The sequence below is a fragment of the Alosa sapidissima genome, chromosome 14, assembly GCF_018492685.1.
Source record: "Alosa sapidissima isolate fAloSap1 chromosome 14, fAloSap1.pri, whole genome shotgun sequence".
NCBI lineage: Eukaryota > Metazoa > Chordata > Actinopteri > Clupeiformes > Clupeidae > Alosa > Alosa sapidissima.
Genome location: NC_055970.1, coordinates 11,393,695 through 11,407,510, shown reverse-complemented (window position 1 = coordinate 11,407,510; position 13,816 = coordinate 11,393,695). Strand labels below are relative to the sequence as shown.

The 13,816-nt window shown below is 43.4% G+C and overlaps 3 protein-coding genes across 9 annotated transcripts in view; 2 read left to right on the top strand and 1 right to left on the bottom strand.

Moving 5' to 3' along the window:
* LOC121681502 (ATP-binding cassette sub-family C member 8-like) overlaps positions 1 to 5,917 on the top strand; it is a 34,145-nt gene extending 28,228 nt beyond the window's left edge. Inside the window, exons 32-40 of the mRNA XM_042061263.1 lie at positions 71 to 184; positions 359 to 479; positions 772 to 902; positions 1,520 to 1,598; positions 1,784 to 1,892; positions 3,415 to 3,518; positions 4,157 to 4,290; positions 5,380 to 5,442; positions 5,544 to 5,917. Of these exons, the coding sequence (XP_041917197.1) occupies positions 71 to 184; positions 359 to 479; positions 772 to 902; positions 1,520 to 1,598; positions 1,784 to 1,892; positions 3,415 to 3,518; positions 4,157 to 4,290; positions 5,380 to 5,442; positions 5,544 to 5,681 (993 nt within the window). The 3' untranslated portion in view covers positions 5,682 to 5,917. The remainder of the gene's footprint in view (positions 1 to 70; positions 185 to 358; positions 480 to 771; positions 903 to 1,519; positions 1,599 to 1,783; positions 1,893 to 3,414; positions 3,519 to 4,156; positions 4,291 to 5,379; positions 5,443 to 5,543) is intronic.
* A 184-nt stretch (positions 5,918 to 6,101) lies between these two features.
* Positions 6,102 to 7,993, top strand: LOC121681515 (ATP-sensitive inward rectifier potassium channel 11-like). The gene has a single exon (XM_042061288.1). It carries the CDS (start codon positions 6,489 to 6,491, stop codon positions 7,623 to 7,625), a length of 1,137 nt encoding a protein of 378 aa, XP_041917222.1. The 5' UTR covers positions 6,102 to 6,488; the 3' UTR covers positions 7,626 to 7,993.
* Positions 7,994 to 8,077: 84 nt separating this feature from the next.
* The window catches only part of LOC121681516 (MOB kinase activator 2-like), a 44,742-nt gene continuing 39,003 nt past the window's right edge, over positions 8,078 to 13,816 (bottom strand). For all 7 annotated transcript variants that reach the window (XM_042061293.1, XM_042061295.1, XM_042061294.1 and 4 more), the window contains 2 exons: positions 10,447 to 10,571; positions 8,078 to 9,935 (listed from right to left, as the gene is read on the bottom strand). In XM_042061293.1, coding sequence (XP_041917227.1) covers positions 9,469 to 9,935; positions 10,447 to 10,571 — 592 coding nt within the window. In that variant the 3' untranslated portion in view covers positions 8,078 to 9,468. The remainder of the gene's footprint in view (positions 9,936 to 10,446; positions 10,572 to 13,816) is intronic.

Here is a 13,816-nt window from a genome sequence, read left to right as displayed (position 1 = left end):
TCAGCAGTGTGTTGGCAAATGTTAGGAGTCATTTATTTTGTACTGAAACCCCTGTGTGTCCTCTGTATAGGAATATATTGGGTCTTTCGTTGTTCTGATTGCTGCGGTGGCATCCATTAGTAACTCCCTACATAGCCAGCTCTCAGCAGGGCAAGTTGGGCTAGCCCTGACATATGCACTCATGGTACAGTATGTCTCTAACTCAATGTCAATTCATGTCATTATATTATATATTATATTAATCTACATGATTGTATAATCTAAACAGTTACACCAGGCATTTTATAGTACTCATGTGTGAAAGCCTTGTGATAAGCCAATGGCATGTGATAACTTAAGCCACTGTTTATACCTGTAGGTGTCCAATTACCTGAACTGGATGGTGCGTAACTTGGCAGACATGGAGGTGCAGCTGGGCTGTGTGAAGAGGATCAGCAGCCTCCTGCAGACGGACCCAGAGCCCAATCAGGGGCTCATGAGTGAGTTACAGAGCAGACAGTAGCTGTGCTTACTGACAGTGAACAGGAGTTCTGTCCTGATGCTGTGAAAGATGCTGTGTCAATGAAGTGGTGGTGGTGGAGTGTTTTAAGAGCCTGCTAAACAATGTGCCATCTCTCATAATTGTAACAGTACTTCACTGAATTTCCTTTTGTGTTTTTTGTGTCTTTTGTGTGTGTGTGCGTGCGTGCGTGCGTGCGTGTGTGTGTGTGTTTGGGGGCGGTGTTTGTGTGTGTGTGTGTGTGTGTGTGTGTGTGTGTGTGTGTCTCACAGCACCAGCACAAGTACCAGCCAAGTGGCCGCAGCGCGGTGAGATCAACATCGAGAACCTGAGTGTGCGTTACGCCAGTGGACTAAAGCCAGCCCTGAAGCATGTCAACACTCACATCCGACCTGGTCAGAAGGTACCAGACAGAGGTTCATCCTTACCATGCAAAACACCGGTGAAAATATGGTCACCTTATTGTAGGAGTGACATTACTGTACAAATGTCAAGAATTGGTATTTACCCCTTGTTGTCACTTTCAATGTACAGGGTACCCCTTTCAGTGTAATATTTTAAATGTGCAGGGCAGTCCAGTAGACCTTCATGGAACCCTGTTCATTAGAAAATGATGCTCAAGTGGGTACCCTACCCAGTATGTTAAAAGATGATGAAAAGGGTCAATTCATGACCTGCTCCACCACTTTACAAGTTACACAGTGCAATAGCACTTCATGACCCACTCCACCACTTTACAAGTTACACAGTGCAATAGCACTTCATGACCCACTCCACCACTTTACAAGTTACACAGTGCAACAGCACTTCATGACCCACTCCACCACTTTACAAGTTACACAGTGCAGGCATTCTGAGTATGCAGTGGCAATGACAGAGACTCAATTCTCCCTACAAGTCAGTGTACCAAATGTGTTCACAGTGAGTTTGAAACCATAACTTTAAGGTACAAAACTACATTGTGTTGCTTTACTTTAAAGGTGTGATGCAGTAAGTGACAGACTAAACGTGCCTCCGTAGGTTGGGATCTGTGGCAGAACAGGAAGTGGAAAGTCCTCTTTCTCCCTGGCTCTGTTCAGAATGGTGGACACGTTTGAAGGTTTGTATTGCTTCACTGGACATCAACTGGACTGGACTGGACTTTCATGCTTTTACAGTAAAATTAATAAAAATGTTTGGGCGTATTAGAGAGAAAGACAAAAGACAGAGAGATGGAGAATTGGTCTCACGTTTTCTGTTTGGTTGGTGAATTTTTAATCCAGGTGTTTTTCATATCTTCCTTAGGACAAATTATAGTAGATGGGATCAACATAGCTAAGCTCCCACTCCAGATTCTAAGGTCACGCTTTTCAATCATTCTGCAGGATCCTTTCATGTTCAGCGGGACCATTCGGTGAGCATTTGTAAGTCATTAATCCCTGTTGTGTGCCCCGGCTCTACTCCAAGCTAAAATACAATAAACAGCTATGTTAACTGCCATGGCCATTCTGTCATCACTGTGCAGGGTAGGAAATCCCTCTCTGGTGTGAGATTAGAATAGTCAAGTCAAGTCAAGTCAAGTTTATTTATATAGCACATTTCATACACAGAGGTCATTCAATGTGCTTTACATAAACAAAACCAAACAATAATAACAAATAAAAGCATAGAAGGGCAATATAGTCAAAGAATAGTTAAAAGGTAAAAATAAAAATAAAACATAAAACACAAGGTAAAATCATTTAAAAATAAAGAATAATTAGTAAGCAAAAACAAAGGCAAAAGTAGTAAAAAAAAGTAATAAAAGACAAAAGTAGAATAATTATCAAGGCAGATTCAGAATTTGTAACTCGGCACAGTTAGCAGAAAGCATCTGAGAACAGTTTGGTCTTAAGTCTAGATTTAAAACTGGTTACAGTTGGGGCCTTTTTAATGTCATCCGAAAGTTGGATCCACAGCTGAGCCGCATAGCAGCTAAAAGCTGCTTCACCATGTTTAGTTCTAACTGTAGGTTTTACTAGCAGGTTTTTCACCTGGGACCTGAGAGGACGAGAAGGTGTGTACTGCTGAAGCATGTCTGACAAGTATTTAGGTCCTGCTCCATTTACTGATTTATAAACAAGCAATAGTGCTTTAAAGTCAATTCTGTGACTTACTGGAAGCCAGTGCAAGGAGAATTGGAGTAATGTGGTCAGTTCTTTTAGTTTTTGTTAGAGTCCTAGCTGCTGCATTTTGTATCACCTGAAGCTGTTTAATAGTCTTTTTAGGAAGGCCTGTGAACAGTCCATTGCAGTAATCAACCCTGCTGGAGATAAATGCATGAATGAGTTTTTCTAAGTCATGTTTTGACATCAGCCCTCTGAGTTTGGCAATATTTTTGAGGTGGTAAAAAGCTGATTTAGTTATCGCTTTCATGTGGCTGTTAAAATTTAGATCACTGTCAATTAATACACCAAGATTTTTAACAGTATCCTTTGCCTTCAACCCTTTTGTGTCAAGGAGAGTGGCAACCCTAAGTCTTTCCTCATTTTTACCAAATATAATTACTTCAGTTTTTTCTTTGTTCAGCTGAAGAAAATTTTGAGACATCCAGGTGTTGATTTGTTCTAGAATAGGCCTCCTGACATAACAGGGACAATAAAGACATGAACACTCTGAGAATTTTCCAGTAGATCATAACATACTGCCTGTCGTCTATAGCATTCAGTAAGCTATTTATGTTAGCCATATACCCATACATATTCATAATTTCATATATAAACATAATTTCACTACTGTGTCCTAAAAATATAACCTGAAAAGAATCTATGCTACACCTTCATACTTTGCAACATCTCACCCATGGATAACATACAGGCTCATTCACACATAATTGATTTTGTTCATGTGTTTCTCTCTCTCTAACCATCCTCACATCCCCTCTGTCTGCTCTGTAGGTTTAACTTAGACCCTGAGAGGAAGGCCTCAGACAGGATGTTGTGGGAGGCTCTGGAGATCGCCCAGCTCATGCCAGTGGTCAAGGCTCTGCCTGGTGGCCTTGGTAAGACAAACGTGATGACCAATAAGATAAATTTACATATTTTTTGAAAAATGACTGCATAAAAATATACTTCAGTAGCATTAGTATCCATGGGCTATTTTAATACACTACTATGTTACAGATTGTTCCCTAGGCCTGAGTGGGTTTCAAATCCTCACTCTTTCAGAGCCTTTAGTAAATGTCCTAATGTCATAGAGGAGGATGTCATAAACTGTACAGGCTGATTCAGAACAAAAACAATGCTTGAACGTTCTATTTGGGCCCCAATCTACTTCCTCTGCATTAAGATAACATATGGAATGTTAAAAAGGAAGTCTTGTGGGGCCAACTATGATGCTGATAATGGAACTCTCTTGAAAGGGTCCATAGCCTTAGGTAGAGTTGCCACAGAGATTTAATAGTCTGTGTGGAGTGGTTTGTTAGAGCTAGGAGTTATTACAGAACATTAGGTTACAGAACATCACTGCTGGCTGATCTGACAAGGTGACATTCTTCTACATGACTAACCTTCAATACACACTGTGCTTCTACCATCTCCTTAAAAAGTTGTACTTGATAAAAGTTAGATGACACTTTCACTCTGGCTATGTGCTTTTTGTACAGTATTTTTTGTCAACGCCTCTTCTCTCGTGTTGTAGATTCGATGGTAACAGAAGGGGGAGAAAACTTTAGCCAAGGTCAGCGTCAGCTGTTCTGTCTTGCGAGAGCATTTGTGCGAAAGAGTAGCATCTTGATCATGGACGAGGCCACTGCTTCAATAGACATGGCCACGGTAAGATGCATTTCAATATTACATGAACACATTATATGAACAGCCACATCTGCTGGTGTCAATATGTTAGAGCATTACGTAATTATTACATACACAACCCCAAATCAGACAAAGTTGGGACGTTGTATAAAGTTGGGACGTTGTGTTGGGACGATGTGTAAAGTGTGAATAAAACAGAATGGAATAATCTGCATATCTCATAAACGTATATTTTGCCGCAAAAAGACACAGACAACATCAAATGTTGAAAATGACTAATTTCACTATTTCATGGAAAATATATGTTCATTTTGAATATGATACAGCAACATGTTTCAAAACAAGTTGGGGCGGGGGCACCAAAAAAATAGCTGGAGGCAGAGTCTCTCAGGAGTAAAGATGTGGAGGTGTTCATCACTCTGTGAAACCTGTGGGGACAAATGATGAAATAATGTCATATTAATGCTTCTTAACATTAAATTGTGAAATATTTGGGGAGTTCATCATCTACAGTAGGCCCTACATAATATTATTAGAATATTCCGAAAACCCAAATAAATCTTTGCAAACAAGGGATAGAATCTTTTTTTTTTATTGAGAATCATTGTATGGGCTCACACTTCTGATAACCATTGTCTATGAGCACAGTTTGATACTCAATTCAGAAATGCTAGTGTAAACTTTACTTTTTTTACTTTTTAACAGCCAAACTTGTATTTATACATGATACAGAAATACCACCATCTTATCTGAGCCTGAGCTTGTTTATAATGGACTGAGGTAACATGAAAAAAGGTCCTGTGATTAGACCAATCAAAATGTGCAATTCTTTTTGGAAATCATGGACTCATCCTTTTTGCTGCTAAATATGGGTTTACAAGTTTTTATTTGCATTTTACACAATGTCTGAACTTTTTCTGATTTGGGGTTATATATATAGTGAACCATGGTCAATTTAACCATTGCCTTTATATGAATTTCACCTTCTATTGCATTAGCTAAGAGTAAGACAATGAAATGACAGACTGTAGGAGGTCAGCATTGTGGACAGGGCTTCAGCACAGCCTTATGTCAATCAGCTAATTATAGACCCTATCTCTGCTTCAACAGGAAAGCATTCTGCAAAAAGTTGTCATGACGGCCTTTGCAGATAGGACTGTCGTCACCATAGCGGTAAGTAACATTTGCTCTATACGCTGTATTAGTCTCTATTGCAACATTTTGTTATCAGTATTCTATTCACGATACATAAACTGAAATCTTTGTGTTTTCAGCATCGTGTCAATACCATACTGAATTCTGATGTGGTGATTGTGATGAAGCGTGGAGTCATTGTGGAATATGACGAGCCAGGAGTACTTTTGGGACAATCAGACAGTGTGTTTGCGTCTTTTGTGAGAGCTGACAAATGATGGATTGAGCAATCAGACAGTGTGTTTGCGTCTTTTGTGAGAGCTGACAAATGATGGATTGACTGAGAAGAGAACTTTTTTTAAGATAACATTTGTTTGTATATTTGTTGATAATTTGTATATTGTTGGCAATAAAACATATTTTGTCTTTATACAATAAAGTTGTTGTTAATGCCCAGAGGAAATAGACTTTGGACTGGAAAATCAGGGAGAATAGCCTATACTGTACATTTACAGCTCAGTTAAGTTGTATATTAGTAGATTCCCAGACTCAAGGACAGGTGGTCCGACATGTCATGAGTCTGTTTTTGGGACAACTATTAAATAAACCAAGTACTGCACCTGTAATGTGTGGTCACTTTCACGTCACACGCGTCTTCTAATAGAAGTGAGGAAGCCAAGATTGTTGGATAGGATTGGAGTCACTCAGCACCTCAGCTGCCTCGGATCACCAGCTCAGCTGATAAGCGACTAGACATGCTAGGCAGGGCAAAGTAAATTGCACCGACCAACTGCATGAAGACTCTTTAAGGCGAGACACACTCGCAGGAGTCACTCTCCATGGGAATACTACGGACAAAAAATATTGGAGTGGATTTCTATCCACTCATGTGCCGTGGTAGAATCACATAGGCTTATAGTTTTAGTTGGCATGACCACACTTTTCTGAGTCAGCGGCTACTTGGATGAACAAGTTTGTGAAAGAGTTATCCAGAGTTGGAGACGCGCATCGCGAGCTTTATGAAGCCGAACTATCTACCCTGCGCAAACTGCATTACACGTTTCTGCCTCCTGTAAGTTATCATCATGTTGTCAAGAAAGGCTCTTATTGCGGACGATTTTGTCTTGACTCGATTGGCAGAGGACGTCTTTCAGACAAGGTTTGAAACGAAGCAAAGGAAAGCCAGATTCGTTGACAAGAATGGGACTTGCAATGTTGCTCACACGAATATAAGAGAACAAGGACGCTTTTTGCTGGACGTCTTTACTACTTTAGTCGACCTAAAATGGTTACATACTCTTTTGATATTTACCATGTCATTTCTGTGCAGTTGGTTACTGTTTGGTATGATTTGGTGGCTAATTGCTTTTGCACATGGAGACTTGGACCAGAAAGGAGACGATTTTATTCCGTGCGTCACGAGCATTAATTCTTTTGCCTCTGCTTTTCTATTCTCAATAGAAGTGCAAGTTACTATCGGTTTTGGCGGGCGCATGATCACCGAGGAGTGCATCTCTGCCATTGCAGTGCTAATTATCCAGAATATAGTGGGTTTGGTGGTTAATGCTATTATGTTGGGCTGCATTTTCATGAAGACCGCACAAGCCAACAGGCGAGCGGAGACGCTCATTTTCAGCAAACATGCGGTCATAGCAATCAGGAATAATAAACTATGCTTCATGGTTCGCGTTGGAGACCTGCGGAAAAGCATGATCATCAGTGCATCTGTCAAAATGCAAGTAATAAGAAAAAACACCACACCAGAGGGAGAAATAATTCCTCTCAATCAAATAGACATTGAGTTAGATAACTGTGCTAATGGTATCTTCCTCGTTTCCCCTCTAATCATCACTCATGTGATTGACAAAAACAGTCCTCTGTATGATTTGTCAGAATCCGACCTGGAAGACGTGGACTTAGAGGTTGTTGTGCTTTTAGAGGGAGTGGTTGAAACCACTGGTATCACAACCCAAGCAAGAACATCTTATCTGTCAGATGAGATTTACTGGGGACAGAGATTCGTCTCAATTGTGACCGAAGAGGAGGGAGTATATGCAGTGGATTACTCCAAATTTGGCAACACGGTGAAGGTGCCCACGCCGAGTTGCAGTGCCAGGACAATAGACGAAGGGGGAGTTTCCTTCCGTCTCAAAAGGGGGGAGACATTGCGGAATACGATCAGACGTCGACCTCCCGGTGTTGCCCGGGAGACCATGAACTAACCAGGACTTTTGATGATCAGCGACGAATGAAAGGTTTTTGTGCCAAGGCAGAACCCAGTCTCTTCCAATTGGTGGCCTATTTGTTGCATGACAAATGTTTCCCCATTACGGTTTTTTTCGCAAATAGGCCTACTTGCACTGATTATCAGGGACAGTATATGTGTACCGTATGTAGACCTATGGAAATTTAGGAGTGAAACCCAATGGAATACAGCTGATTGCGTGTCTGATTTCTTTGTTTTCTCTTCCAATTTTTTTGTTGTTGTAAAAGTTAACAACTTTCATCTGTTGATTTACTTTGTAAGGAAACACTGATGATCAGTTAGGGTACTATAATTATAAAGTAAAAAAAATAGTTGGAAGTTGGAGTACCCGTATGTTCCCTTTAATAGACAAAGAGAAAACAGTTACACACAATGTCAATCTCCTCCTTATAAGAACCACACATTTGCAACATTTTTAAATATTTTATTAGGTTATAATTCGCAGAGCTTAAAATATTAAATTGCTTTTAACTTAGGCATTATTAAAATACATACAAATGAAAGCCAGAACTGAAGACCCTGCAAATGTCAAACTAAAACACTTTAAAAATAAATAAAACTGGGGGAAAGGGTGCTTATCTTTATAACACAAACCAACTCGCCAACCAGAATCCAGTTTGTGACGCTTTGTACAGTGATGCAGGGTAAACCTCAATCCTCTCTGTTTTGGGGATATTACACTTCCATACAATTAGTTCTGTGAAGACATGATTTAGATCTATTTATATCTATTATTTTAAATTTAACATGTTTGTTTTTTTCATGATCGAGAGGTAAAACCATGTTTTAACTCCAATCATGAGAGAATGTCTGCATTCTCCTGCATTCACAATGCGCCACCATCCCCAGTGTCCACAGACAGGATATTGCATCCGAGGAAGGGCTTCTGGGCTTGACCGATTCCCTTCGACCCCACTTTGACCAGGGCTCTTCTCTCTTCTAACATTCTAATCTGCAGACATATACCAATGTCATTGTCATTGTGCCTGGCCACTCCAGTGGGGTTTCAGGATGCCCTCGTGTGCCATCTTGGGTCAGACAGCCCTACAGACAAACACTGGTCAAAGTCCCACAGCCTAAGAGCACAGCGCAGTGCTCCAATCTTCCCCCAGAGGTCCAGCGCAAGCTGGGCAGAGGGCTGTCCACGTGGGAGGGGGTGCACTGGAGGGTGGGGTGCGGTGCGGTGGACATTGGTCGCTGGCACGGCCTTAAGAGTGACAAGGGCCTCATGGGACCCCAGAGTTGCTCACATGCCTTAAAGAGGAAAGGAAGTCTAGCACACACACACGCGCACACACACACTTCCATTGTCCCAAAAAACAAAATGAAAACCAAAACAAGGGATGGGAGAGAGAGAGTGAAAGAATCGTTGCTCCAGTCAGGAGCGTCAGTAGAGATGGGTGCGGTTGGCATGGTGCCACCCCCCCCAATCCTGGCACCCGTGCCGAGATATATAACGCCGCCATGGCAGAACCAAAACACCACACTGTCAGGTCTCGCAATCTAACATTACACGACAGAACAACAGAAGAGGCAGTGCCACCACCCCAACAGGAGGGGAGAAAGGTAGAACAGACGCCCTCAGAATGGGAAAAGGAAAGAGAAGATCAGGAGGTGGGAGTAGGGAGAGGGAGAGGGAGGGGAACAAAGATGTCCAAACATAAATAAATAAAAGTGGGAGAGAGTCTAGGATGGTCTGCAGTTTTGACCTGGCTGGGTGGGTCAGTAGGTGGGAGGGCCTCTGTGGTGGGGCAGTGGGGGTGGCCAGGTGGGCGGGCTGGTAAAGTGGGTGAAAAAGCTCACAGCGTTTCCTGCTGCCCGGCCAGTCCCGTCTGCTGGCAGGGTCCTAAAGATAGCAAATGAGTCGGAGAGTGGAAGGTCTCTGAGTCCCCCTCTCGGCCGCGAGCAAGTCTCGGGGCTGGGGGTGCGCTCTGGCCTTCGTCCTCCGGGGTCCTCCTCCTCCTGCGGCTCGGCAGGCGTGCGCCGGGGGCCCGGTTCATCTCTCGGTGACGTGGTTCTGTGCGGGGGGGTAGCGGCGTGCAGAGGACCTCGGACAAGTCGTCCATGATGGAGGTCTCCTTGGGGTCCACCAGGTTGAATTCCCTTATAAATACAATAAAATGTGTGTAAAGTGTGTTCAAGTGTCCGTGCAGGTCCATGGCCACCGACTCCCTGTAGTGGGACCAGTAGATGTGAGCCAGCACGTGAAAGAGATACCGACAGATCTTTTTCACCAGCGTCTCAAAGGCATTGGGGAACTCTTTACCTGTGGGAGGCAAATTAAATAGCTTGGATTAATACATTTCACAGTAAAAACTGTACTTTCAAAACTGGTAGTACCTTTCCACAAAGTGAAGTTGCTAGAGTTTGCCACTAGAGGGCCTTAGAGATTACAAATGTAATAGTATTTTCCGACAACCTGGGTAATTTTAAAATCCTGTGAGTAATGTTAACTCCAATGTGCTGCACATACAAAAAATAGGCAGGAAGAGATCTCCAATCCCTTGTGTTTCCAACATCATCATACAGACAATTAATTCACACAGTATGAAATATTGTCAGTTGCTACATACAGAACTCCATTTGTCCTCTGTATTGACGTTACATAAGGATGCCAGCATTTTCAAACCCTATTAATTATTATTTTGTCTGGAATTGTTACTTATGAAATAAGTCATATTGCTTGCATTTTAGACTTGAATCATTGCTTACATCACTGAATGTCCATTGACATTGCTGGATTGGCACACTAGGTGGCAGTGTGCACCAACACTCACCATATTTTGTTGGGAAGATGTCTTCGTCTGTGACCAGTTTTTGTACCAGGCTCATGACAAAGTCTACATACTGTGGCGCTGTGCATTTCGTCTTCTTCCCCTTCTCATCATACCAGTAGTATACCCTGAAAAACAAACATTTACATTGCATGTAGTCATTTACAAGACATTTTTATCCACACCAATTTACAGTGAAGGGGAGATGCTGTATACATGTTTGTGTACACTAGGTATAAATAAACACAAGGGCACACTGTAGACTGTCGACACTTGTTTAACTAACAACACCGAAATATAAATGTACAGGCAGAAATGTGGTTAAGTGAAAACAGAATTAGCCTTAAAATGCAGACACACACACACACAGAGACACAAAAGTAGTCGGCACCACTTTGTGTATTCTTTTGAGCATGGGTTATTTGCAGTCCAGTCCAGGTCTAGGCCTTGAATTACGTTGTTAGCATTTCTCCAGACAGGCAAGCCGCACTCTTTCAGGGTGCTCAAATGGCAGCAGTGCTGGGAGATCTTCTCCAGCTCCACCACTGTTTGGACTGGCCCCTCTTAAAAAGCTACAAGAAGCTGCAAAGTGCCAGAAAGAGCTCTGGATTCTTGCTTCTGTTCCAAACAAGACAGTGGTGGGGGTGGGGGGGGGCACGAGAAGGAACACCTGTCTATGGAGTATGGACACGCTCGCACCCTTTCTTACTCTTCTCGTTATGGAAATTCCATGTTAAAAGGAGATCTTGTAGACACAGTGAGGAAACGCACTAAAAATACACGTCCACAACAAATAAGTGGCTGGGCTGATGGCAAGGAGATGGAAACACCCATTTGATTAGAGGCTCCAGCCCGGCCCGAGGACTGTTCCCGTAAGTGCTTGCGGGCAGGCCGATAGCATCGCGCTGATCTGGGCAGTGCCGAGTCCGACTCAGTCTATTAGCAAGATCGGCCTACAGGGGCCCAAACACACATACCCCACCACTCAAACAGATTCTGCTGAGTCTACTCCGACAGGCTTAGGAAAATCATTTTCCGCGCCCTATATATTCTAGAAAACAATACAATTGAGCATACATCAGAAACGATTACCTAATGAACCACTGACTTTTACAAGTCAAAGGCCATTTATCTCCAGCTCTCTCCATGTGTGGTGGCCATATGGTCTTCATAAAACAGAGTGCTCTTGACACAATGGCTGCTTTCACCTCAGGTCTAGACGTCATCCATTGACGTCTCTACGTCTCGGGGACCAGGAGCGGGCAGCAGCAGGTAAGGAGCCCTGGGGCAGGAGCAGTGCTCTGTACGCCACCTCTGCAACAGCGCGAGCACATCTGGCTCTCCTAAATATAGCCCCGGCTATCCCATCAGCCTCAGCAAGCAGCTGAGCACTTCCCGAACAGACCGCCTTTCACAGCGCCGATCTGCGAAGGGGAACATTCCTTAGCTGTTGGGTAAGGGGGTGGCGTGCGTGCGTGTGTGTGTGTGTGTGTGTGTGCGTGTATGTGTGTGTGTGCGCGTTTGGCTTGGCGAACAGCAGCAGTGGAGGCAGCAGAAGGAGATAAAGGCCCTGCTGGAAAACACAGGATGGAAAGGTGCTCCACCTGTGTGGCCTGGCAGCGTGCCCAACGGGCACAGCCTCGAGAAGAGGGCATGGCACAGCAACGCACCGCACGGCATCACCCTGCCCTCAAGTGTAAGCCAGTTTCCTACTATTCTTAATCCTGCAGTCTTACATTTAATGTTTAGTTTTCTTTGTCCAGGGAGGGATCTTAGTGGTCAGCATGAGGTAGATTTAGAACATGTAGTCTATTCGCTCGCTCACACACACACACACACACACACACACACACACACGAATACTCTTTTTGTTTTTTTCTAATGACTTGAGTAGATGAGTGACAAGACTGTGTGGGTGATTAGGATGAGACAGGGCAGAGATATCCATCAGTGCTGGGCAGGGTCCTAATCCTGCTCCTGAGTGATGGGTCGGCCTCGGACAGGGGAGGTGCTCACTGACCGCCACATTCTCAGACGGTGGCTCACGTTCTCAGACTAAAACTTCCCCACCCTGCACAGCGCATATCCCCCGACCTATCACATGTCGGTATCGCAACCTGCTGTTAGCCGATTGGTGGACGTGAGCAGTGGGGTCATTTGGTGGGTTCATCCAGGGCATTGTGAAGCACGTCAGGACAAACATTTGCGGTCTGGAGGAAATTGCTGTGTTGATAAATGTCATCTGGCAGATTTCTGCATAGCTCATGTTTTAATGCTGCAATCATGTTTGTGAAGTAGCAATGGGAAGAAGTGCTTTTAATGAGGGAAAACATTAAGCCACAATAAAACTGTTTTTGATAAGACATTACTAGCTTGACTACTACTCTTAAGACTACCAGGTGAGTTGGGAAATATTGTGGGCGGCTCCTTAGGTACATGAATTCTCTCTCAAGGACTCCCACTTTAAAAAAATAAATTAAAAAATCTGCTGCCAAGTGAACATTTAAGATAAGAGCAAGATGTGTAGGATCTCACTATCAAGTGTGTAATCTATGTTTTTCTTTAGCACACTGACAGCATGTTCATCTTAGCCGTCATAGCTGGAATTCCTCATGGTGGTGAGAAGATTAGGACAGTTTGTCTTTGAGGAGGGTAGACAGCTCTTCTGGGAGGAACCACTGGGCAAGTGTGCTCCAACCTGTCAGGCCAGTTGAGAAAACAGTTCAGCTTTTTGTAGTGAACCATTTTCCCCCAGGCTACAGTCCACTTGCAAGGTCCTTTTATTTGCGGTGTCAATTGCTAAGTCACATATATATTTAGCTGTCAGAAAGTGGCTCATGACAGAACAAAGGCATCCCAGAGACTGAGAAGTTGGAGTAGATTCAAAAACTTTATGAGAGATATTACGAAATATCCCCCCCCCCCCCCCCCCCCCTTTTGGCCTCCCAGTAAGAAATTACAGGGTGGCCTGTTCAAGAACACTCAGGACCTGTTTCTTATACGTGGATTGAGCCTAGTGCTGGACTAAGAGCTCTTTTTCAGTCGAGATCTTCGCTGAAGGTTTCTTTTAGTGTAGGACCAGGCTTAATCCTTAATGTCCGGCCCCAAACTGGCCCTATAGCCAGTGGTCGCAACCACACTTATATATTTAAGCAGATTTTCCCAGACTACAGCAACTCTTCCATCCCTGGACACTGTGCACACTTACCACCATCAGCAGGAGGACCCACCATCAGACCATCTGCACATTTCCTGTCACCTCTGTGCTTGCAGGAAATATTTCAGGAAATGGCTAATTGTGCTGACCCGCTGACCCCAGCACGTCCCGTGGGAGCCCCTTCTTATCTAGACCCCTAATCTCTCTTAGCAGAAC

Coding starts and splice junctions, on each gene's coding strand:
- LOC121681515 (XM_042061288.1), top strand. CDS start 6,489: ATGTTGTCAAGAAAGGCTCTTATTGCGGACGATTTTGTCTTGACTCGA.